The 22,709-nt window shown below is 43.3% G+C and overlaps 3 protein-coding genes across 4 annotated transcripts; 1 reads left to right on the top strand and 2 right to left on the bottom strand.

The window, feature by feature from the left end:
• Nucleotides 1–450: 450 nt before the first annotated feature.
• Nucleotides 451–16,950, top strand: herc4 (HECT and RLD domain containing E3 ubiquitin protein ligase 4). 2 transcript variants are annotated; one of them, XM_042065555.1, is made up of 24 exons: nt 451–687; nt 1,638–1,951; nt 2,311–2,470; nt 3,047–3,123; nt 4,635–4,856; nt 5,172–5,263; nt 5,383–5,513; nt 6,075–6,241; nt 6,596–6,672; nt 7,096–7,220; nt 7,896–7,955; nt 8,286–8,397; nt 8,931–9,120; nt 9,331–9,503; nt 10,956–11,075; nt 11,489–11,590; nt 11,925–12,092; nt 12,346–12,489; nt 13,130–13,296; nt 14,364–14,430; nt 14,560–14,642; nt 14,821–15,004; nt 15,474–15,576; nt 15,817–16,950. In XM_042065555.1, the coding sequence occupies exons 2-24, from the start codon at nt 1,726–1,728 to the stop codon at nt 16,023–16,025; spliced, it is 3,159 nt and encodes a 1,052-aa protein (XP_041921489.1). In that variant the 5' UTR covers nt 451–687; nt 1,638–1,725; the 3' UTR covers nt 16,026–16,950. The 2 variants fall into 2 exon arrangements, with proteins under 2 accessions (XP_041921489.1, XP_041921488.1); XM_042065554.1 differs by having other exon boundaries at nt 6,596–6,705.
• A 272-nt stretch (nt 16,951–17,222) lies between these two features.
• Nucleotides 17,223–19,171, bottom strand: LOC121685183 (cytochrome c oxidase subunit 5B, mitochondrial). The gene is made up of 4 exons (XM_042065557.1): nt 18,989–19,171; nt 18,072–18,142; nt 17,872–17,971; nt 17,223–17,568 (listed from the first exon to the last, which is right to left on the bottom strand). The coding sequence occupies exons 1-4, from the start codon at nt 19,086–19,088 to the stop codon at nt 17,456–17,458; spliced, it is 384 nt and encodes a 127-aa protein (XP_041921491.1). The 5' UTR covers nt 19,089–19,171; the 3' UTR covers nt 17,223–17,455.
• Nucleotides 19,172–19,783: 612 nt separating this feature from the next.
• On the bottom strand, nt 19,784–22,534 carry dnajc12 (DnaJ (Hsp40) homolog, subfamily C, member 12). Its single transcript, XM_042065556.1, has 5 exons — nt 22,365–22,534; nt 21,742–21,820; nt 21,199–21,338; nt 20,800–20,947; nt 19,784–20,579 (listed from the first exon to the last, which is right to left on the bottom strand). Exons 1-5 carry the CDS (start codon nt 22,440–22,442, stop codon nt 20,497–20,499), a joined length of 528 nt encoding a protein of 175 aa, XP_041921490.1. The 5' UTR covers nt 22,443–22,534; the 3' UTR covers nt 19,784–20,496.
• Between the last annotated feature and the right edge of the window lie 175 nt (nt 22,535–22,709).

The raw sequence follows: 22,709 nt of genomic DNA, 5'->3' as shown, positions 1-22,709 counted from the left end.
CAAACACACACACACACACACACACAATTACACAGACACACACACATACAAGACCTGAAAACATGATTTACATTTACATGAAGGCGTAGGCTATGCATGATCTACATCTCAGATTATGAGGCATGCTCATTCTTATTCACACGTTTAGCTTTTAGGCCTACCTATGGGCTGGGTTTGGCAGAGTGTAAGAGAAAACATCTCTGGCTCTTGCTAGGCCAACTCTATCATAGGCCTATGCCTACAAGAAATGTGTGATTTAGCTGAAAAAGGGTTACAGTTTTATTTTTTAATTTTCAAATGGAAATGGATTAGTGAACGCTGAGCAGAATATAGTCAGAGAATGTCTAAAAAGGGTTCTGATATAGTCCATTTTCTACACTTCATATCCCATCGACGCGCTCTTCCAAGTCTGGTACCACTTCCTGCTACAATTTATCGTCACATCCGCCAACTAAAAACAGTCTAGAACATTACGGTGCATTCGCGTGTTTTCCAGTGTGTAGTGATGTCACTACACGCCGCCCATGCCTTGTTGATTTGACTGTTCAATGATGACAGAGGGCTCTGTGTGTGGTGATTGTTCGAAAGATCACGAACATTTTAGGAGGCAGACATTTAAAAGCAAAGCTAATAATTATTAGGATCGTGCCCAGGTACGGTCTGGCCAGGGCTAGCCGTTAGCAACAGGTAAGCATAATTCATTTATGGCTCGGCATTTTAACCAGCTAACGTTACCGTTGTAGATTGGTTGGTTACGTGACCATGGTATTTGCAGTCTTTGCAGAATTGAAAAGAATAAAGACTTGCAGCGATCAGGCTGTGAATTGCTACTAGTAGGATGGTATCGTGTGGGCTTGTGGTAGAGGTGTGTTATGAATTCGCGTTCAGGACCGTTGCATACTGGCGCATGCTTCTGCCACCACCCAAGACCAATAAGGCGCACTTAGGTCTGACATTTCACAAGTTATGCAGTACAGTTAGGTCTGTCATACATGTCATTAGAACTGCACACGTGTACATTTGTGTAGTTGTGTTTTGCTATTAATTACGACTCAGAGTTATCTACAAAGGAAAATTCCCTGTGAACTGAATACCCATGTTGTGTTTTTCACCATATTTCATCATTATTTTAGACTAGTTATATTTGCTTCTACAGTTACTTATTTTGAGCATTACAGGGACCTCGCTTAGACTAATAGTGTTATATAACAATGCAAATACAGTCACATTTAGCAGAAATCCAATTACATGGCGTAGGTGAAGTGAAGCCTTCTGGGAGTTGATTATGTGGTGCAACGCACCTTATATTTCATTTCCCTCAAGTTAAGTGTATTCGACGTCGTTCTAGAAGCTGTCAGGTCATCTTGATATCATCTTGCTGTTTTTATATATATATATATGTGTGTGTGTGTGTGTTTGTTTACATTAGTTTACCATTTTATTTGACACAAACAAGGTGTTATTACAACAGACCTACTGATATGAGAACTTGAAAAAAATCTTTTTGACAAATAAAAAGTTCCACTTTTGGCCTATTTCTCCTTGTAAGAGAGTTCACTCTTCCAGTGTGTGATCAGGCAGTTTTTACTTTTTACTATCTTTAGAGACGCTAATGGCAGTTAATTCCCAACTTCCAGGGCAGAACTGAAGGTGCTCCAACCCAGTGGACAGTGGCTACCTTCAGCTGGCATCGAATCCAGGTGGCGGTGGTGGGGGCTCAGGGCAATGCTGTGCTGGGGGAACGCCTCCTATGGCCAGCTGGGTCTGGGTGGCATTGAGGAGGAGATAGTGGTTGAGCCACGCGGCTGCGACTTCTTTGCGGGCAAGCGGTTGCGCGGCGTGGGCTGTGGTCGCCGACACACGTCCTTCCTGCTGGACGACGGCACGGTGTACACCTGTGGCTGCAATGACCTCGGTCAGCTGGGCCACGAGAAGCCCCGCAAGAAACCAGGTTGGAGTCTGCATTGGCAGAAGGGACTCGATGTTCATATGCCCATAGGAATAAATGCAGTGTAACCTCAAATGTCCCCTTTCCACTGTAAATGAGCTAAAGCAGTATGTGGAAAATGTCTTTAATCCAATATGAAATGATGCTGTTCACCATGACTGTTCTCCTATTGCAGCCTGTGTCTGAAGAAGGAATATTTATATAATTTGTAGTAAGTGTGCTAACTACATAAGTTAACAAGGCTGAAGAGAAACATATTAGCTATTGAGTTTTACTCATGTTGTGTTTTCCCATACATATTGTCAAGGACTGCTAATGGGCAGCAGCCTTCTCGGGTGCTGATGGGGATCTCATTCTTCCAGAACAGGTCGTGGCCCTAGATGCTCAGATCATTGTGGTCATATCATGCGGGGAGGCCCACACTCTCGCCCTCAACGACAAGGGACAGGTCTTTGCCTGGGGACTGGCATCTGACGGCCAACTGGGCTTTGTCAACTCTGAAGAATGTGTCCGTGTGCCAAGGTAGGGAGGTCATATTCCACATTGGTTGTCTGGAAGGAAACAAATTCTGCTGCGATTTATGTAAGATTTCTGGAAAGCTCCTGAAAAGCACCTCTTAGTATAGACAGTTTGCTTGGTTTGCCAAACAGGGGTTACATGATGAATCACTAAAAGCATGTGCATCATGTGTGTCATCAATGATATAATTTAGGCTAATAAAGTATATCTGTTAGCAGTATTATGATAACTGCTCTGATTCTTGGCTGATAGGCCATATTCATTAGGTACAACAAACAAACAAAAAAACAAAGCAAACAAAAGTGGATACAAGATACCATGTTGCTCTCTCTCGTTAGTGTTGGGTCATACCAACTAAGCTAACAGGGAAGGAGTCTTTATCTAGATGAACAGTTTTTTTTTTTTTTTCAAAATACTATTTTAAAAGGAAGCTTGGCTTCCAGTAAAGTCTTGATTTGCTTGCCTTGATCATGACCCATGTCTCGGTCCATTTCCTGTAGTCACGTGGCTGTTGGCATGAATGGACCAATGGTTGGATTTGGTGGATGTTTGATATAATCTCTTTTCCATTTCCTTCAGAAACATCAAGAGTTTATCAGATGTCTGCATCACACAGGTGGCATGTGGATATCGTCATTCTCTCGCTCTTTCCAAAGGTAGGTATCCTTGAGTATACTTGACACCCTAAGTAAGTATAGTATAAATACTCTTTTGATCCCGTGAGGGAAATTTGGTCTCTGCATTTATCCCAATCCGTGAATTAGTGAAACACACAGCACACAGTGAACACACAGGTGAAGCACACACTAATCCCGGCGCAGTGAGCTGCCTGCAACAACAGCGGCGCTCGGGGAGCAGTGAGGGGTTAGGTGCCTGGCTCAAGTCCCCTTCAGCCGTGCCTACTGGTCGGGGTTCGAACCAGCAACCCTCCGGTTTCCAATCCGAAGCGCTAACCAGTAGGCCACGGCTGCCCTAGCCAATTATCTCTTGTCCTTTTATTCACAGATTATAGATTTTTTCATTCACTTTTCATTCACTCAATTAACATTCTAAGGACTGTATGTATATGTGTGTCTGTGGGAATGTTTGTCAATCTATTCAGAAGAGTATTTGTGAGGTCAGGCATTGATATTTGAGAAGAAGGCCTGGCTCGCAACCTCTGTTCTAGTTCACCCCAAAGGTGTTTTGATGGTGTAGATACCAGTAATAATGACAGATGTCCCAATACTTTTGTCTATATATAGTGTAGATAGGTGTCTTAGGGCTTTTTAGAGTTCCGCGTGCTGATGGCATTGGGTAACTATAAATCAGGTGGTGCGGACCTTGGCAGACCTGTAGTGCTTGACAGGGGGCAACATTTGGAACAGGTGGTGACCGAGATGTGATGAGTCATTAATGATGCTCTGTAGCTTTGCTGATGTAGCGGAAGGGGAGGTGGCGATATCACTATGACCACATGCACTGTATGTCTCAGTGTGTGATTATATCTCAAGAATGCCTGGAGGCATGTTCTTCAAATTTAGTATGAATGTTTACTTGAACTCCAAGATGAATTGGTTTTGGAGGTCAAAGCTCAAGGTGACTGAGACCATGAAAGTTCCATTCTCGTGAACGCTTTATCTTAAGAATGCTTTGAGGCATGTTCTTCAAATTTGGTATGAACATTCACTTGGACTAAAAGTGGACTAAAACTGGTTAGATTTTACAGGTCAGATGTCACAAATTTGACTCAAATCAATTTTATTTACATAATCTCAATAGTATCAAAAGCTTGGTCATCACCTTACAAACTGTAACAATTCCATCAGAACAAATGAAAGCAGTCATTTCCCATATCTTAAAAAACTTTCACATATCATCACATTGACTGTCCTCTGTATTACTCAGTTAAAATACTCTTTCTTAGAATACAGCATGATTCTGATCGCAAACTATTCTATGGAATCATACATATATATTACATGCCTCGCCACACAAATGTACTGTATGTCGACAAAAAAAATCCTGGCTACACAGACACAAACCACTGCAACACGGTAATTCTGGCTTAGTTTTGCGGGAAGACAGGAAGACATCTTTGTGTTTCTTCTGTCCATTGTTGTCTATGTTAGGAATAAGACTCCTGTTCTAATGCTCAAGCCCTGTGCTTCTGTGCCCCTCTCCCCAGGAGGCCAGGTCTTCTCCTGGGGCCAGAACAAGTACGGGCAGCTGGGCCTGGGAATGGTGGGGGCGTCCGTCTCGTCCCCCCAGGTCATCCAGTCCCTGCTGGGGATCCCCTTCTCCCAGATTGCTGCAGGAGGGGCGCATAGTTTCGCCCTCACATTCTCCGGGGGCGTATTCGGATGGGGCCGCAACAAGTTCGGTCAACTCGGACTGAATGACAGTAATGGTGAGAGGGATAGGTCATGCAGACTCCACTGGCCAGATGGATACAAACTAACTCATAGTGGTGTTTTTATTTGGGTTTATGTCCACATGACAATGAAAAATGAAAATGAATATAAAAACCATGAGTAGAATTGAAGAGCTGGGTAGTTGAAGAACTTTACTGTATTTTCTGTTGTTGTTATTGGAATTGGTGTAGTTATTATGTGAATGATAATATGAATTAAATGTTTGAGTCACAAGCAGCGCATTGGTCTGGTAGAATGCCATTCTCTTCATAGTTACTCTTTCCTCCTCTCCCTGTGTGCCCTCCTTTCAGACCGGTATTTTCCAGTTCTCTTAAAGACACTGCGGTCCCAGAGAGTTGTGTACATCTGCTGTGGAGAGGACCACACTGCCGCACTTACAAAGGTGACCCCTCCGCTGTCTCTCTCTCTCTGTCACACATACACACACAGACACACACCTTCCTTCCCTAAGTGGCTGTCCTGTGTTGATTCACTGGCTTTGTGTATGTGTTGTTTTTGAAGGAGGGAGGAGTGTTCACGTTTGGAGCAGGAGGGTATGGGCAGCTAGGCCACAACAGCACTAACCACGAGATCAATCCCCGCAAGGTGTTCGAGCTCATGGGAAACATAGTCACTCAAATCGCCTGTGGCAGGTTAGCAAAGAATATACCATTTTCCGTTTCTTAATGTACCTGTTTTTTTCCCCCTTTTTTCCCCACTTAAAGCTTAGGGTTTGAATATCAGTGTATTTCTTGTGCATTGCATGAATGTAGAAGAATGGCAACAGACAGTCATTTCTTACTTTTATCCAAAGCGACTTACATGTGTTATATGTTACATGTTATTATGTAAAATTAACATAAACACATATGTTAATTACTACAAGGCTCAGTGCCCCCAGAGCAACTTGGGAAACACTGAAGCGGTGCTGCTTGGCCAGTTCATTAACACAGGCACTACCAACAAGTGATGGGCAAATCAAGCTTTGGTGAACCATTGAAAGACAGCAATGTGGAGCTAGCGACACTAATAAAACATGTCGATTTTTCAACATAAAAGTCCTTACCCAAACCAGTATATGTAACCAAAAATACTGGTTTAATACTGGGCTAACAGGTGTAGATGTAATGGAGTTAAATCTTTAATTAGATTTGACTGAGGTGTGGTACTGTATGTACTGACGTGGCGTATCTGTGTGTATGTTTTATGTGAAGGCAGCACACACTCGCCTTCATCTCCACCTCAGGGAAGATCAACTCCTTCGGGCTGGGCGGCAATGGCCAGCTGGGCACACGCTCCACCTGCAACAGGAAGAGCCCCGCACTGGTCAAGGGCCCCTGGAGGGCCCTCAACAGCTCGGAGCCGGACGACATGCCCTCCGGTTAGGTTGGCTTTAGGTCCATAATGGGACACAGTTAGACAGACAGACACACACACACTCTCACACACACACACACACACACACACATAAAGTAAGTTGAAGTTAGACCTGAGTGGGTATTGTCTTGCTGACCAACAACAACACACACACACACACATATCACATGCCAGTAATTCCAAACTGACATAGCTATCTGATAGTATGTTGAAATGTTATGGTCCTCTTGAACGTCACCAGTAGGACACGCCCAACCACACAGCCTTTGAATTGCTGTAGTCATGAAGACCTTTAAAATCCATAGAACACAATGCGCAGGAGATGCTGGTCCTCATGGTGTGCTCTCCCTTATTTCAGACTCCGAGCAGGGCTACTACGTGAGGCGAATCTTTGCCGGAGGGGACCAGAGTTTTGCCCACTTTAGTACAGACCAGGTGCGTCCCTGGTGGAGAGCGCATGACAATCAGGTGAAAGGATGAATTAACTCCACACCCAATGAGCTCCCCTCTCCAGCCCACAGCTGTCCAATGCAGAGGTGTAAAAGTCTGACTTTAGATAGTAAAAGTCCTACCAGGTATTGCTTCTACCTGTGAATGTTTTACAGGTGATATGAACTAATTAGCAAATCTACCTGCCTGAGGAGTTGTGCTAATTAGAATCAGCTAACTTAATGAATGGTTGGAAGAAATATGTGGTAGGACTTTTACTTTCTGAAGTTGGACTTTTACACCTCTGGTCTAGTGTTAATGTGTGTGTGTGTGTGTGTGTGTGTGTGTGTGTGTGTGTGTGTGTGTGTGTGTGTGTGTGTGTGTGTGTGTTGATATAACAGACCTCCTCTCCTCTCTCCTCTCCTCTAGAATGAACTAGCCCCTGACGATTTCCGAGTGCCTGATCCTCGAGGTCACATCCACACGCTGAATGCTGACCTCATTCAGAAGTGGCTGAGTCATGCCCATGGACGACTGCCGCCCGAAATCTCAAAGTAAGTCAGCGTCTGTGGTAGGGGTTTCATCAAATAGTTGACTATTAAAATCACTAGTCAGTGCTGTAGGCAGCAGTCAACTAGTCATGGACAAAATGGCTAAAGGCTAAGCAAGCTAGACATTTTATATATGGAAGTACATGAAGACCTGTTCTACAGTGACTAATGTACTGTGAGTTGTGTACAGCTCTGTTAAAGTACTGTAAGAACATTTCTACTACGGATAACCATCTTAAAATGCTGCCAACAGCTAGCACTAGCGGTAATATTAGCACCAGCACCGTCCGGTATGTGAAGAATAGTCAACTAGTCGACAACTATTATGAAAAACTATAATAGTCAACAAGTAAAAATCAGTAGTCATGAAACCCCTAGTATGTAACTGGCTGGTGAGCCATGGTGATACAGAACTGTACACTCGGGTAAAACTTTAAGATTGCAAGAGCCATAGAGTTCCAGTGTGGAATTTGCCATGAAATTGTTAAGACAGAGTGATGTCTTGTGTCGTCTAAGTCATTCCCAAAGTTGCTTCATGAAACCTCTTCTGAAAGCTCTGTGGTATCTGTCAGAAATCTACACTACAAACAAAGTAAATAAAGCCAAGAGTTTGAAGTGCCTTTGCCTTATGAGAATGGAGATCATTCTCACTAATTGTCTTTTTGGTGTTCCTCATAGTGAGATTGATGTTGTGTTCTCCTCAGCGAGTTGCCTCAATGGGAGCTTCTTGTCAACAAGGTGATGTATAATTCTGCCATTTATTCATTGTAAATCACGTCTTGTACTGAAGGGATCCAGGAACTAAAGGCTGAAAAAGCATGGTCTCATGGGACAGCCTTGCACCTGGCTGGTCTGTTGGTGGGGATGCTAGTCATGCTAGTTTTGTACTATTTGATCAGTGTGGCGTAACCGTAAGCAATATGCATATTGCTGGAACTAAGGAGATCATTCCAAAGCTACAGAATTGCAACTTTCTCTAGTAGCCATCATATTACTTCGACGACGGCGAGTTTTTCATTTTCCTGACCAGTCTGTTAACTAGAGTGGTGTGTTGATTTGTGTTCACAGTCACCCAGACCACTACAACACCAGCAGCAAGTGCTCAGGGGTGGATATGAACACTGCTCGCATACTTTTGCACAGAGTGATCCAACCAGACTATCCACAGATCTCACAGTTGGTGAGTTGTTGTGTTAGTAGTACATAGTTAATTAGTCAATAAAGTATCTATCTATCTATCTATCTATCTATCTGTCTATCTGTCTATCTGTCTATCTATCGAGAAAGGAACCTTTTGTCTGTATAAATCACACCTGCAGTTTCTCAAATATATATCATACAATGACAATATGTGACTTCCTCATACACAACAACAGACTTGACCTTGACCTTGTAGTAAATAAATGAACAGAAATCCTTTCTAGTCTGCACAAGAGCTCAAACAGTGATTCAGGAGATTAGTTTAGGACTCTCTGTGTTAGCAACACATTAACATCAACGGGCACCTCTCGGTCCTACGGGATGTAATTGCAATCCTTCTAAGATGAACAGGTTATTCTTCCCATAGCCAACATAGCTTCAGTACACTTAATGTTTGCAAAGACTTGCTAATGCTCTCATTTTTGCATCAGGCTATTGTGAGTGTTGGACTGTTGCTTTTGCACTGAGTTGTCTGATAATCAGTGGGTGCGGGATGTCTGTCCCCAACTCCAGGTGTGTGTGAGTCTGGAGAAGAGCCTACTCCCCAGACTCATGTCCTCTCCCCCAGACATCGAGGCCCTGCGTCTGTACCTCACGCTGCCCGAGTGCCCACTGCTCCACAACCCCAGCAACTACACCTCGCTCACCATTCCCCTGGCTAGTGGCACTGTCGGCCTGAAGGAGGCCGCCCACACGGTTCTCTGTGAGTGTCCCTTCCTTGCCCCCCCCCCCCCCCCCCCCCGAAGTCAAGAGCAATATTAAAGCTATAATATAATAGTCTGCCCATCCATCTGTGTGAGGATCAGTGGTCATTAGGAACATTAATGACCCCCTGCCTTTTCTTCTACGGCCAACGGAGTCTAGGCATGCTTGTCTGATGCCAGCCGCTGGCATTCTTTCTTCCCTCCTGCAGGTAACTGGTGGTCGCGGCTGGAGCCCCCCATGTTCCAACGCAGGGTGGAGCTTTATAAGGAGGTGGTGCTGTACCTGCTGCGCATGCAGAAGGTGGGGGTGCCACCGTCCGAGCTGAAGATGCTCACCTGCTTCCTGCACCATTCGCTCAAGCTCCTAGGCCTTCTGCACGCCGTGAGTACCTCAGCTCAGAGCTGCAGTCAGACATGCCATTCACAGCTTCTCATTGATCTGCTTGCAACTAACAGGCTCATGAAAACCGTTTGCAGGTAACAAACTTGTAACTGTAAAAAAAAATGTTTGCATTGTTTACACTCAACGCATTGGTCATTGCGTACGCCAGTTGTGACTTCACAGGAATGCCAAAGCCCTTTATACTTGTGCATGGCGGTCGCAACACTAGTTGCAGACTTCTCCTGAACACAGGTGTTGCCTCTGTGGAAAGGCTATCGCTACCAACTTCACACCGTAGAAGAAGAAAAGTAAATAATACCAGATCTGCATTGGCGTCAATGGCAGTAGCGACTGAGATAATTAAACTAAAGTAGCCTATCTTTGATACTTCAGACTTCGGTTAGAGGGCACAACCGTCTCGCATAGTTTCCAATGTGTGTGCAGCTATCTGGCTAGCGCGGAGAGATGAGTTTGGGCCATTTCCTAAAGGGGAAAGAGATTTTCAGGTCTTGGTTGAAAATACATCTCTTCATTACTTTTTGCTGGATTATTGCAATGTCTCTGGTTCCTAGTTATTTTCTCTTAATTCCCAGTGTTGCAACTCCTGCTGTTAACTGTGTTAGCCTAACTTCTCCAGCTGACTATAAAACTTCAAACTGACTGTTCAAACTTATCAGCTCCAATTCTACCACAACCCACTAAGGCCATATGATCCCCATTTTTAAATGTAATTTTTTCACAATAATGTATCTTTATTATTTTACTAGGCCTACCTACTTTCATTCTTTCATTCATGTTATGTGAGATAATAGCCTTTTAAGTTTATTTAAGATGTGGGCTATATGACATGCTGACATGTCAGCCTGCTATGGTCTGATGTCCTGTGATGATTTATGAATGAACTTAGAAAATGTGGTTGATGCCTGTAGAGCAGTGGTTCTCAAAATGTGGGGCGGGCCCCACTAGTGGGGAATAGAGACATGATGGGTGGGGCGCGAGGAACAGGAGGAAATTAGTATGAATTAAAATAACATCTGATCCAGCGGACCGAGACAAGTCAATGTAACATGGAACGAAAATGCAAAAGAAAAACAAAAACAATTTAACGTTATCATTTTGCCGGGGTGATGGGGTCAGGTGGAGCTTGAAAATTCCCCACCTCCAAAGTGGGGAATGACAGAAAAAGTTTGAGAACTACTGCTGTAGAGGCATACCTGCTCCCTGATCCTGCCTTCTAGCTCATCTGTCCTGCTTTCAATCTAGACACTACCGCATTCGTGACCTTTGCGAAATTCGCTGTGCGCCAGAGGGATCAACGTCATTTTGACATCAAACTGGCGCGCTCAAGACAGGGAACACCGACTGAAAATAGGCCTTAAGGCATCATGTCCTGCAGACATGTTTTCAAAAATTTTGCTTGTGGTACAGCTCTCAAGTCATGATTTGTCACAGGTCAACGAGGCAGCTGGACAAATCATCCAGTACGACAAGTTCTACATCCACGAACTGGACGAGCTCATCGACATCCGAAACGACTACATCAACTGGATCCAGCAACAGGTCTACTCCTCTGTGAGTTTTCAATATGACAGCTATTAAGTCATCAATTTCATAGGCCTGCACTAACCATTTACCATGTTGGACAGCTGTTATTTACATGAAATTAGATACAGGTGGTGATTGTTAATGCAGAACACAGAAGTTACATACCAGTCTTTACAAGCCTATGTGGAAAAAGATACCATAGATTTCAGATTCCTTCTTTAGATTTTCGTTTTATCCAAACCAAATAATCTCAAAGTGATGGAAAATGTCACCCACAAAATGACAATTTGACAAAAATCTTGCAATGCAAACTTGTTTGCCTAAGGCAAATCACACTGTGGTAAAATTAAATTAAATATGTATGAGTTGTACATTTGAAGGAGACAAATAGCATGATCTGCTCACTGCAAACATGCTCCTGCTTCTCTGTGTGCCTACAGCATGGAGACAGCTTCCCCGTGACAATGTGCAAATACCCATTTGTGTTTGACGCTCAGGCAAAGACCACACTCTTGCAGACAGACGCTGTCATCCAAATGCAGGTGGGCCTTCTCCGTCTGAGCGCTGTCAGCTCCATACCTGCAGCAGTCTGAATATATATAATCATGGACACACACACACACACACACTCTCTCACACACACACACACACACACATACATGCCTCAAAGCACTAATTATCATATGCATAGAAAGAAAAGAGAACACCTCATGAAACCATGGGTTTGGCTGTCTTTGTGTGGGTTTTCTTTTTTGTGTGCTTGCGCGTGTGTGTGCATGTGTGTCATTTGCTTATCTATTATGTGTGTGTGTGTGTGTGTGTGTGTGTGTGTGAATGTCTGTGAATGCCTGTGTGAATGTGTGTGTGTGTGTGTAGATAGCCGTAGACCAGGCTCAGCGGCAGAACTTCAGCTCACTCTTCCTCCCCGTGGTGGAGTCGGTGAACCCCTGTCTCATCCTCATCGTGCGGCGCGAGAACATCGTGGGCGACACCATGGAGGTTTTGCGCAAGTCCAAAAACGTGGACTACAAAAAGCCCCTCAAGGTGACTCCTCTGGTCTCATGCACTTTAGAACAAAGAACGCAAATTTTAACCTCAAATTCATATTTTATTGAGAGACAATATTTGTGTCATCCGTGTAAGACAAGGCTATCTTCAATGTGTGTTTGTTTGTTTTTGTGTGTTTGCATGTGTTTTTGTTTGTGTGCGTGCATGTGTGTTTGTGTGTGTATGTGTATGTGTGCATCTGCATTTGTGTGTGTGCGTGTGCGCGTGCGTGTGTGTGCGTGCGGTGCAGGTAATCTTTGTAGGGGAGGAGGCAGTGGATGCTGGAGGTGTGAGGAAGGAGTTCTTCCTCCTCATCATGAGAGAGCTGCTTGACCCCAAGTACGGAATGTTCCGCTACCACGAGGAATCCCGTCTCATCTGGTTTGCCAACAAGGTGAGCTACAGAAATCTTACCCTTAAGGATGCAAGCGTGTGTGTATGCATTGAATGCATGCTATGCAATGCGTTCACACTGTTTGAATGCGTCTTGTGCAAGAGTCGGTGGTAGTGTAGTGGTTAAGGAGCTGGGCTAGCGTGCAGTAGCCTGAAAGTTGTCGGTTCAATTCCCGGCTTCCACCGTTGTGCCCTTGAGCAAGGCACTTAACCCCAAGTTGCTCCGGGGACAATGTAATCCCTTGTAATATAGCTGACATATGTAAGTCACTTCGGTCAAGAAGTGTCTGCTAAATGTAATGTAATGTAATGTAAAAGAGTCAGAATACCATATTTTAGTGTGAGTGAAGCCTTTGAAAAAAGAAAAAAATGGTGAGCTGGCTGCTAAACATGTTTCCAAATTGTGTTTCCCTTAAACATTGCGTAGATTTTTTGAGCTTTCGAACAGGTTGTGTAGTCCCCACATTTTGTAGCCCTGTAAAGTAAAAAATCTTGAGATCTTGACTGGCTCATAAATTACTTTCCTTAATGACACCTGTATGAGTCATAGCCTGTCCACATCATAATGACATCATAATAACACTGTCAAAATACCATGGACTTGGCCAGGGTTGTTGGTTTCAATAGCGGCTGTGTTTCAGACGTTTGAGGACATCGACCTGTTCCACCTGATTGGGGCTATCTGTGGCCTGGCCATTTATAACCTGACCATCGTGGAGCTGAACTTCCCCCTGGTGCTCTACAAGAAGCTCCTTCAGAGGGCCCCCACCCTGGACGACCTGAAGGAGATGATGCCCGACGTGGGCAGGTGTGTTCTTCATCCACTCAACTTCTCCTCTAGCCTGGCTGACACCAGACCGTCTCTCAAAAGACAATTAGCCCATTTCACAGTGTCCAGGTGTCCGACCTCGTTGATGTTAATGATTGGTCTAGAAATTGCTCTAGAAATCTTTGGTTCACTTCCGATTTTCAAGAGGTGAACCAGCAGTGGCACTTAAACCTGTTACCAAATGCTTTCCAAAGAACAACAAACAAACGAAGGTTTTACGTGCAGTTGTTTACTCCGTCCCTGTTTTTGAAAACACAGCCATTTGCCGTTCCAACCGCCCTCCTCTGTCATAAACCCGCCCCATACCAGATAAATCTTCTGATTGGTTTCTGGGTGTTTAGGGGATTTGGAAGTCGACTCCATTGGGAGAATTGCCAGACGGGCTTGCGGAACAAATTCAAATGTGCTACCAGGTTGGCCTGGGTTCACCCAGACCCCCTATCCTCAGTCCTCCTCTCTCTTTCCTCAGCACTGCCATTCTTTGATTACATTTTGTGATTTGATTTGTAATCACCTCATTGAAGCTCTGGTGCCCTGTTCTGTGTTGTTGAGCAACGAGAGCTCTTTCTGAAGCCATAATTAAACTCAGCCCTAGTTGGCCCCATGAACCGTGTAGTTAAAGGAGAAATCCTGCAATTTTTCATTTTTCAGAGATCTCTGTTTCTTGAGGTCACTGAGTACTGTCAGTATGGAAAAACCTCAAACATTTGGTAAAGCAGTCAGGCAGCTACAGCGCCACACTCTAGGGTCATAAACATGGGGGCTCATGAACATGCCCCCAGAGTGTAGCACTGTAACTGCCTAGAAGCTCTAACTGTTTGAGCTAGGCAACTTAAGCTAGGTAAAACCGATTGTTGTTGTTTTTTTTAGGGGGAGGGGGGGGGGTTGTACCAACAGTACTCAAGACCACAAGAAACAGAGATCTAAATGAAAAATTGCTGGATTTCTCCTTTAAGACTATTTAGTGAAACAAGGCATGTGCACTTCGCCCTGCGTTCTTTGGCCTGAGAGAAGTAGGAAGTGACCATCTTGTGCCTCTCCCTCAGGAGTCTGCAGCAGCTGCTGGATTACACCGAGGACGACATCGAAGACACCTTCTGTCTCAACTTCACAGTAAGAACAATGCTGCATCTCTGAATTTCACCTTGGAGGAGCCTGGCGTTTTAGCATTAGAATGTGGAACTGCTACTACCGCTGCCCAGCGAGTGACTGCTGTTTTCAGGAGATATGCTTTCATTTTAGGTCACAGAGGACAACTATGGAGCGACAGAGGTGTTGGAGTTAATCCCTAATGGGGCTGACATAAATGTGAAGAAGTCCAACAGGTACAAAACGAGGTCACAGCCATCTCTTAGAGTCTTCCTTATTTACAGGCTCAAATCTGTGAATAGGATATTCTGATGAAGGAGGCCTTTCTCTGTATGTGTGGCATACCCCCCCCCCCCCCCTCACCGCCACCATCACATTTATTTGATGATGAATAATTCATTTTGACTTTGTCAGGCAGGAGTTTGTGAACGCGTATGTGGATTACATCTTCAACAAGTCTGTGGCGCCACTGTTTGAAGCCTTTGCTGCTGGATTCCACAAAGTGTGTGGTGGCAAAGTGCTGCTTCTCTTCCAGCCCAGCGAGCTTCAGGCCATGGTCATCGGGAACACTAACTACGACTGGAAAGAGCTAGAGAAGGTGATCCGACACACTCCTTTTTTTAAAGTATAAAGTATATTGGGGTTTTTGCCATTACTCAGATAAGACGGTGGCACCTCTAGTCTGGCACATTCAGGATGAACACCATCAGCTTGGGTTTCAGGGAGTCTCGTGGTCACTGAGTCTTGCTCAGTCACGCCTGGCACTGCATATAAGGTTACAGTTGGCTGGATGGCCTTTCAGTGTTCGGTCTCACCCCCTTGTGGCGGATGTGTAGTACTGAGTACTAGGGTCAGACTGACATTCAATTCAGGTCGTGTAAGATCCCCTGATTTCCTGTTGCTCAAATAATGTTATATAAAGCATTATCGGTATAAATATGTAAGTACATATAGGATTATTTTTGTTAATACATATATGTGAGAGGGCATAAATGCCAAATACAACAGCTTGGCATTCTTCTTAATTTTTCAACACGCTTCCTATCTCTCTTTCTTTGTCTTTGTAGAATACAGAGTATAAAGGGGAGTACTGGGCCGATCATCCCACCATCAAGGCTTTCTGGGAAGTTTTTCACGAACTGCCTTTGGAGAAGAAGAAGCAATTTCTCTGTAAGTGTCACTTCCTTTGAATTATGAGTTTATTTTGTATTGCTTTTGTCATGCTTACCTTTTCTCGTACAGATAGGGCACATGAGAATTTCCAGTCTTTTATTTAAGTATATTCACCATCGGCTGTGTGTTTGTGTGTGTTTGTGTTTGTGTGTGTCTGTGTGTGTGTCTGTGTGTGTGTGTCTGTATGTGTGTTTGTGTTTGTTTGTGTGTGTGCGCGGTGTGTGTGCGTGCGTGCAGTGTTCCTCACAGGAAGTGACCGCATCCCCATCCTGGGCATGAGGAGCCTGAAGCTGGTGATCCAGCCCACGGGCGGGGGCGAGCAGTACCTGCCGGTGGCACACACCTGCTTCAACCTGCTGGACCTGCCCAAGTACAACAGCGCCGCCATACTGCGCAGCAAACTGCTGGAGGCCATCGAGCACAACCAGGGCTTCAACTTGGCCTGAGTGACCCGCATGGGAGCCCCTCGTCCCCAGCCACCGAACACGGGGTCAGGCCCGGTATAGAGCCTGAGCTTTTTTTACCTCATGCAGTGTAGAGCCTAATTGGAGGGATGGAATGGTGGATGTAATAGATGGAAGACCACTGGACGTAATCTGCAGAACAAACAAACACTCTTGTTTTTTGTTTTTTTCTTTTATTGGGGAGTGATCAAACCGTAGTCTGTCACTGGACAACACTACAGCACTGTTCTGTGGATACATGACTGGGAACATATAGTCTTGCCTCTGTAAATGGAATTATGGAACCGCATCAAAGTTTTGTTAGGGTCTTCAGTATTATAGGTTGTTCTTAATCCTTTTGATTGACTTTAAGTTAATATTTGGGAGTTGGCACAGTTGAATAGAGTGAATGCATACTGATCTTGTCACATCTTTTCACACTGATGGTACTTTTTGTTAGTTGTTGTGCATTAAGGAACCCAAAGCACCCGCAAACGTAGCTAAGCATCCATTTCTGTGGCCTGTTTTTAAGCCGTTCATCTTGGTGTCATTTCATCATTTCAACACCAGTCGTCTCATTTGGGACATTCTTGATGAAGCCCTGCTTGTTCCACATAGTGTTAGGTCACATCAGACGTGTCGACCAATCAGAACGAGAAGACATCTCCAGAGTGTCGTGGTGGTGGATGGACACTAAACCAATTCACACAATTACACACGTCATGTCTGCTGGCCATATCATTCTCTGCATTCATGGAGCACATGCTGGCTTCGCGAGAGAGAATCACAGCACTGACGAATGAGTGAAAGTGACTCCCACTGCAGTGGCCACATATCGGCGAAAAGATGTGTGTTCTCCCTAAAGCTGAGTTGTTGCATTTGGCTGTAAGCCTTAAGCTAGCTACAAATAAATACCTTTGCAGCCGTGTGGATTGTGTTTATTTTGCAGGTTATTGGCATGGTATACAATGCAAAATACTGAAATTGATAGTTTAGATAAATCTTGGATGTAACTGTTTGCAATTTTTACATAGTTGGTAGGTGAGGGATTCAGGTGTAGAATGTGCAAAGGTGTAAATTCAAATTAAAGGAGATAAACTCTAAAATATTTTTACAATTAGCCTCTCCATACACTGCCTGATGACAACTTTTAGACTTCCCAATGAACTTTGCACTCAGTTATACAGAGTTATCCAAATATTAATATTAAATTCATTTTATTTACCAGTTGATATACAGAGAAATAGAGGAAGTGTTTCAATGAGCAGGAGCTGAATGACATAAATTGCCATAAAGACATTCCTTTTTGTAGCATTAGAAGTACTTTAATGAAGTAATCAGAACATACACATTCTTTTACAGTGGACACCATCCGAGTGTCCCTCGGGCTGGTTGTGGTCCAGGCAGTAGTGGTCTGCGCTCGGAGAGGCCCTCTAATGAGGCAGGTCATGGTGGATCAGCTGATAGTGGGAGCCACAGGATGGGCAACGCTGAGGTTTCCCTTCGTGAACCCAGAACCACACTATTTGCGTGTTGTCCTCCTCACCTGAAATCAAAAGGGGCTGGTTGTCAATGAACTGCATAACTTGCATTTTGGTGGGCATCTGTGAATTCTGATTTTGCTCATCATATCACCTATTTAATCACGATCACTGGTAGTTAAATACAACACTGGATTGTCCTGTCAAATGAAGCTGATAGGTATTTATATTATTCAAGTGTTAAAATGTGTCTGACGCCTCTTCTACTGGGACGTCTGGCTGTGTACTTAAGTGGTACATTTTACCATTCACAAATTATTCTGTGTAATTACAGAGTTCACTGTAAAGTGGAGTGGCATTTCACTTACAAAGACAGCCGACAATACGCTTATTTTGCGTGCTGGGAACAATATGTGGGTCCGCTCTTGTTCCAGCATAATGTTTTGGTTTGAAGATGCTGTAAGGATCCTGAGGAGACAAAGCAAAGACACAAGTCATTTGGGAATCTTAAAACAATATCGGCTGAAACACACTAAAGATAAAATCACGACAAATTTGTCGGGCTCACCTTTCCCTTCTTCAGCGACTGCAGAATGCGCCTCTCCAAACCGGCCGCCTGCTCCTCATCTGTCGGTATTCCTGAGAGACGAGTATAAACATGCCACCACCTTAGATGTACGAATACAATACCACGTTTTTTCACTATATTGTCACCATATTTCTCAGGACTAGCAGGCGCATAACTCCTATCTGCAGAATAAGTATAGGGCTGATGCAAAATACGAATGTAATCTCGAGTAGTCAAAGATCCTCACAGTTGGGATTGTTGTTAAGGCAAACAAGGTGTTGTTTACACTGTGGACCTATACATGTGGACCTGTACATTTCGCGCACCCATGATAAAATGCGCACAAAAATGGAGAGGTAAATTCTGGTTTGAGGATAGCTGTTCGATAATTTCCGTTGCGGCTGTTGACTATGCTAAACTGCACGTCCGCAAACCTGTTACTCCACGGCCAGTTATGTCCTCCATGCTCAAAGGAAATTGGCACAACTTCTTGGAGCACTTGCCAAAAGAGGTGGGCCTGCCAAAGGGCCTTCCACGAGGATATAGCGTACTCGAAATGACCTTGATTTTTCCTGGATTATTCAAAATCAAAATACTTTACCCTACCTGCTGAAAGAATTATTATATTAACTAAAAAACTATCAATGCTCATAAATATCATCCACAGTTCAGGCTACTCGTCCTGCGTCGTGCGTAATGTTCCCTAAATATAAATATTACGCACATAGCACAGCATTCGGTTACAATACCTTTCTCAAATATACGTCTCTCATGTCATAGAGTAGGTAAAGGTAAACATGCTATGGATTCATTTGGTTATCAATATCTGAGAACTTAAAATTCCTTGAAATCTAGACTGATTGAAACATGTCCAGACGGACAGAATTAACATAAAGTTCTTTAGTTAAATAACTTACCTTTTCCTGCGGCCAATGCCCTTTGTGGCAATCTCATCGGAACATTAATTCTGGCTAATTGGATAGTTTTGCAAGTTCGGAGGAGAATTCTACTAGCCATGTTTGCGACAACTGTACTTTCACTTCCCACTCTATGACCTGAGACAGTCCGTTGTACTGAAATGACCTGACGTCTAGCCTGCGCTGCCTATGACTGACGTACACTTGACCATTCATGGCGCAGTGGTGGTGCGTATAGACCAATAGGCTGGAAGAAACAAAGCTTAGGCTTTCAAGCAGGTGTTCATTTCATTATTAGCCTACAAACATGTGAATCTATAGGCCTATTTAGCTACACTTACCAAAAAAACTTTTTACAGTCTATATTTAATCAGAATGCCTATGTGTGAATGTGCCATAAATTACCAACTATTTACTCAATAGGCTAACAATAGCAAACTTTGCGCTTTAATACGGAGTCCTACATGGCCATGGTAAGAATGTGTTCTTATTGAGCTGGGATTTTTTGAGCTCTTATTGAGTTCCCTCGCAATACTTTGCCATCTCACAAGTTTTTGCGTTAGGCTACCTCGCAATGCAAAATTATCGCGTGGGAACGTACAACGTATTGTAAGGAAAGTGTTGGGAGGGAATGCAAGACTATTGCAAGGTCTTCTATACATTTAATATCTATACTTCTATACATTTATTGCTATACACATCCACCTCTAACAAATAATTCCCACTATGGCCCTTTCGGTGAGTCTCACCGTAGATTTTTCTCAACATACCATTAATACGGCTGTTATGCATCTGTGGAATCAAATGTTTATTTTACACTGTTTCAACAGTAGTCACATAAAAATAGCATCAATGCATCACAAATGCAGCAAACAGAATGAGAGAGTTGGGTGAGTCACTGGAGGGAATAGGCTATACAGCCATTTGCTGATTATTTGGGATACATTTCTGTAAATGTTGTGTTACCATGTACAATCACAAAATGTGTTTTTAGCGAATACTCCTTATTAAATAAGTCTATTCATGCCAGCAAAAGCCTCTTATCTTCCTCTCATTTCCTCCCAGTGTCCATGTACACATTGATCATTCCTCTCCTCGTCACGACACCTGTGCCCTTCTGTCCTGACTCACAGACACTCAGAAAAACAATTACAAATCTGGATGAAAGAAAAATGAAGGTTGCTTTGCAGTGTTCCCTTTCCAAAAGTACACATCATATCATCATATCATCATTAAATATGTCTTTTCAAAGAACTAAAAGGTCCATGGAATGTCCTTCACAGAGGGTGATGAGGAAAGAGCTCACACTAATTGCCAAGGCTCAAGTTCAATAGGGAATATCTACACTAATTGATAAGGCTCAAGTTCAATAGGGAATATCTGCACACTGCAGACCGTAAGTCAACTGCAATGTTACAACTAGCAAATACTCAAGTAATTGTCTACATCTACTAAAAACTTAACCCACATACTATAGTAGAATAAACATAATACATGAGGTGCTACAGTTATATTTCATAATTCCTGAATTTCTGTAAGATATCAGAAGGAGCGTCGGCTGACCAGCGGAATCTCTGATGCCAGTAGTCACCTGGGTGAAGAGAAAAATATAGACAACAATAAACAGCTTTAAATAAGATGCACTTTACAGCAGAGCAAGTGAAGAAACAGCACGTGTGAATAAACAACACTCATATAATACTACACAATTAAAAGGCCGTAACACATGCATTAACATGTCATAGGAAAACAAGAAGTCAGACACAGATGAGCTACTTGTATACTGTAACAGAAAATGAAGAGTCTCTCACTGGAGGACAGAGGAGCCTCCGAGGACAGCTCCTCAGTCTGCTCCAGTTTAGAGATGGAGGCCTTCTCCTCAGGTACTGGCGGTGCTGATGATTCCTTGGAGTCCTCCAACATAGGCTCTTTCTTAGCCCTCACGGCCCAGTGCATTGACTGAAAACAATATACAGCATACCTCATCAAACAATGGACCACTAGAATTATTTTTACCACCAACTGTCACCTGTTTATTCAGTACCGGAACCGATGAAATAATGTATACTGTAAGTTACTAAAGATAATAAGTTGCTAAATCTACATGCTTTACATCAACTGTTATTTTTGCCTCTACATTCTGCATTACATCTGACTACATATCTTTATGGTAACACACTGACAGGAGTATGTTTAATGTATCTACATACAGTTTTCACAGACTGGCTGAGGGCTCGCCAGTCTCGGAAAGGCACTGTTAACTGGCTCCTCATCCAAAGGTCATAATTCTTCCTGCTCTCCTCATTGGTCAAAACCTCTTTAGCTTCCTGTAACCTTTGAAATTCCTCCACTGGAAAAGAAAGAAATGTTGAAAACCAAATATTATATGAATATATTAATGCATATTTTTGAAACAGAAAAGGACCATAGTTAAATTAATGTGTCTTTAAATGTTATTTTGGATGTAGTTTGACTATGCGCTACATTTATTCACCTGACGTTTTTAATCCAAGCGACTTGTATGAGGAACAACAATTCCTTGCAAAGTTTTAATGTCTGAAATTGTGGTCCAGCTACTCCATATAGAACCAAGGGTTGCATGGATTTCCGTAAGGGTAGTTATAGCTTTACTAGAGCTTTGAACAACATGAGGGTGTTGAAGAAAACAGGATAATAGTCTTGCTATTCAGCAAGCAGCAAGCAGCACAAACTTCATTAAAACCATGCATACAAAAAAGAGTAAAGGGTCATACCTGCTTTGGGGTTTTCTGGATGCTTGTCAGGATGACAAGCCAATGCTCTTATTTTGTATTCATTCACTATCTGTTCTGTCTTAAGGATGAAGACAAAAACAAGAGAGCCTGATTATTTTTCACAAGACAAGAACCACGAACATCTGTTCATGGTCAATTGAGGTCAAGAAATATGTTTGGCAGTTACAATTCTCTGTACCCTCTTCTTTGAAAGAAAATGACTAAGACATCATCAGATTGTGCATTGTGGGCTATGACCATGAAGACAATTAGCCTGCAGCGGACCCGCTATTCGTATTCAACAGGTCCGCCTACCTTTGGGTCTCTTGTTGAGCTATGAGTCATCCAGTTTGATATTAATAAACGATGATGGAGTAAGAATACACAGAACACAGCGCCTGTATAATACATATTCAAACAAACTGTCGTTAAAAACTACACTCGTTTGTCCAGATGTGCTTTCCATTTTCACAAGAAAGTCTATAAACTATTCTAAGTGGTTTGTTTTTTTTAAAACAGTGGGCTACTCGAATGCACTGCAGAAACATAGCATGACTGAAGAATTGCAAATGTTGGCTATCACAAAAGTAAGCTACACCACCATAACAAACAACCAATCTTACCGATGACAGCTCATCGCACCCAAGTAGGCCGTAATAATCTTCCAAATCTTCCGATCTGCAATTCAAAATCGACTCCATATGAGCCAAAGAACCCTTGCCGTTGCCAACAGTGCCGTCACCTCTCACAGCCTGCTAGATGTGACAATTTTGTATCTGCCACTGTTACAATATATTCACATGCTCTCAGTGCGCATGCGCATTCTTTTCATCGTCTGTCAACTCTGCTCGGCTCAACTCTGACACACAGGGAATGCCAAAGGCAAAGGCAGAGTTTGAAAATCAGTAATTACGAACACATTATGGCAAAATTACAAGACCATGTTTCAAATTTGAAGAAATAAAATG

The sequence above is a fragment of the Alosa sapidissima genome, chromosome 16 (genome assembly GCF_018492685.1).
Source record: "Alosa sapidissima isolate fAloSap1 chromosome 16, fAloSap1.pri, whole genome shotgun sequence".
Lineage (NCBI taxonomy): Eukaryota > Metazoa > Chordata > Actinopteri > Clupeiformes > Clupeidae > Alosa > Alosa sapidissima.
The sequence above is the reverse complement of the archived record's forward strand: the minus strand, read 5'-3'. Positions and strand labels throughout refer to the sequence as shown.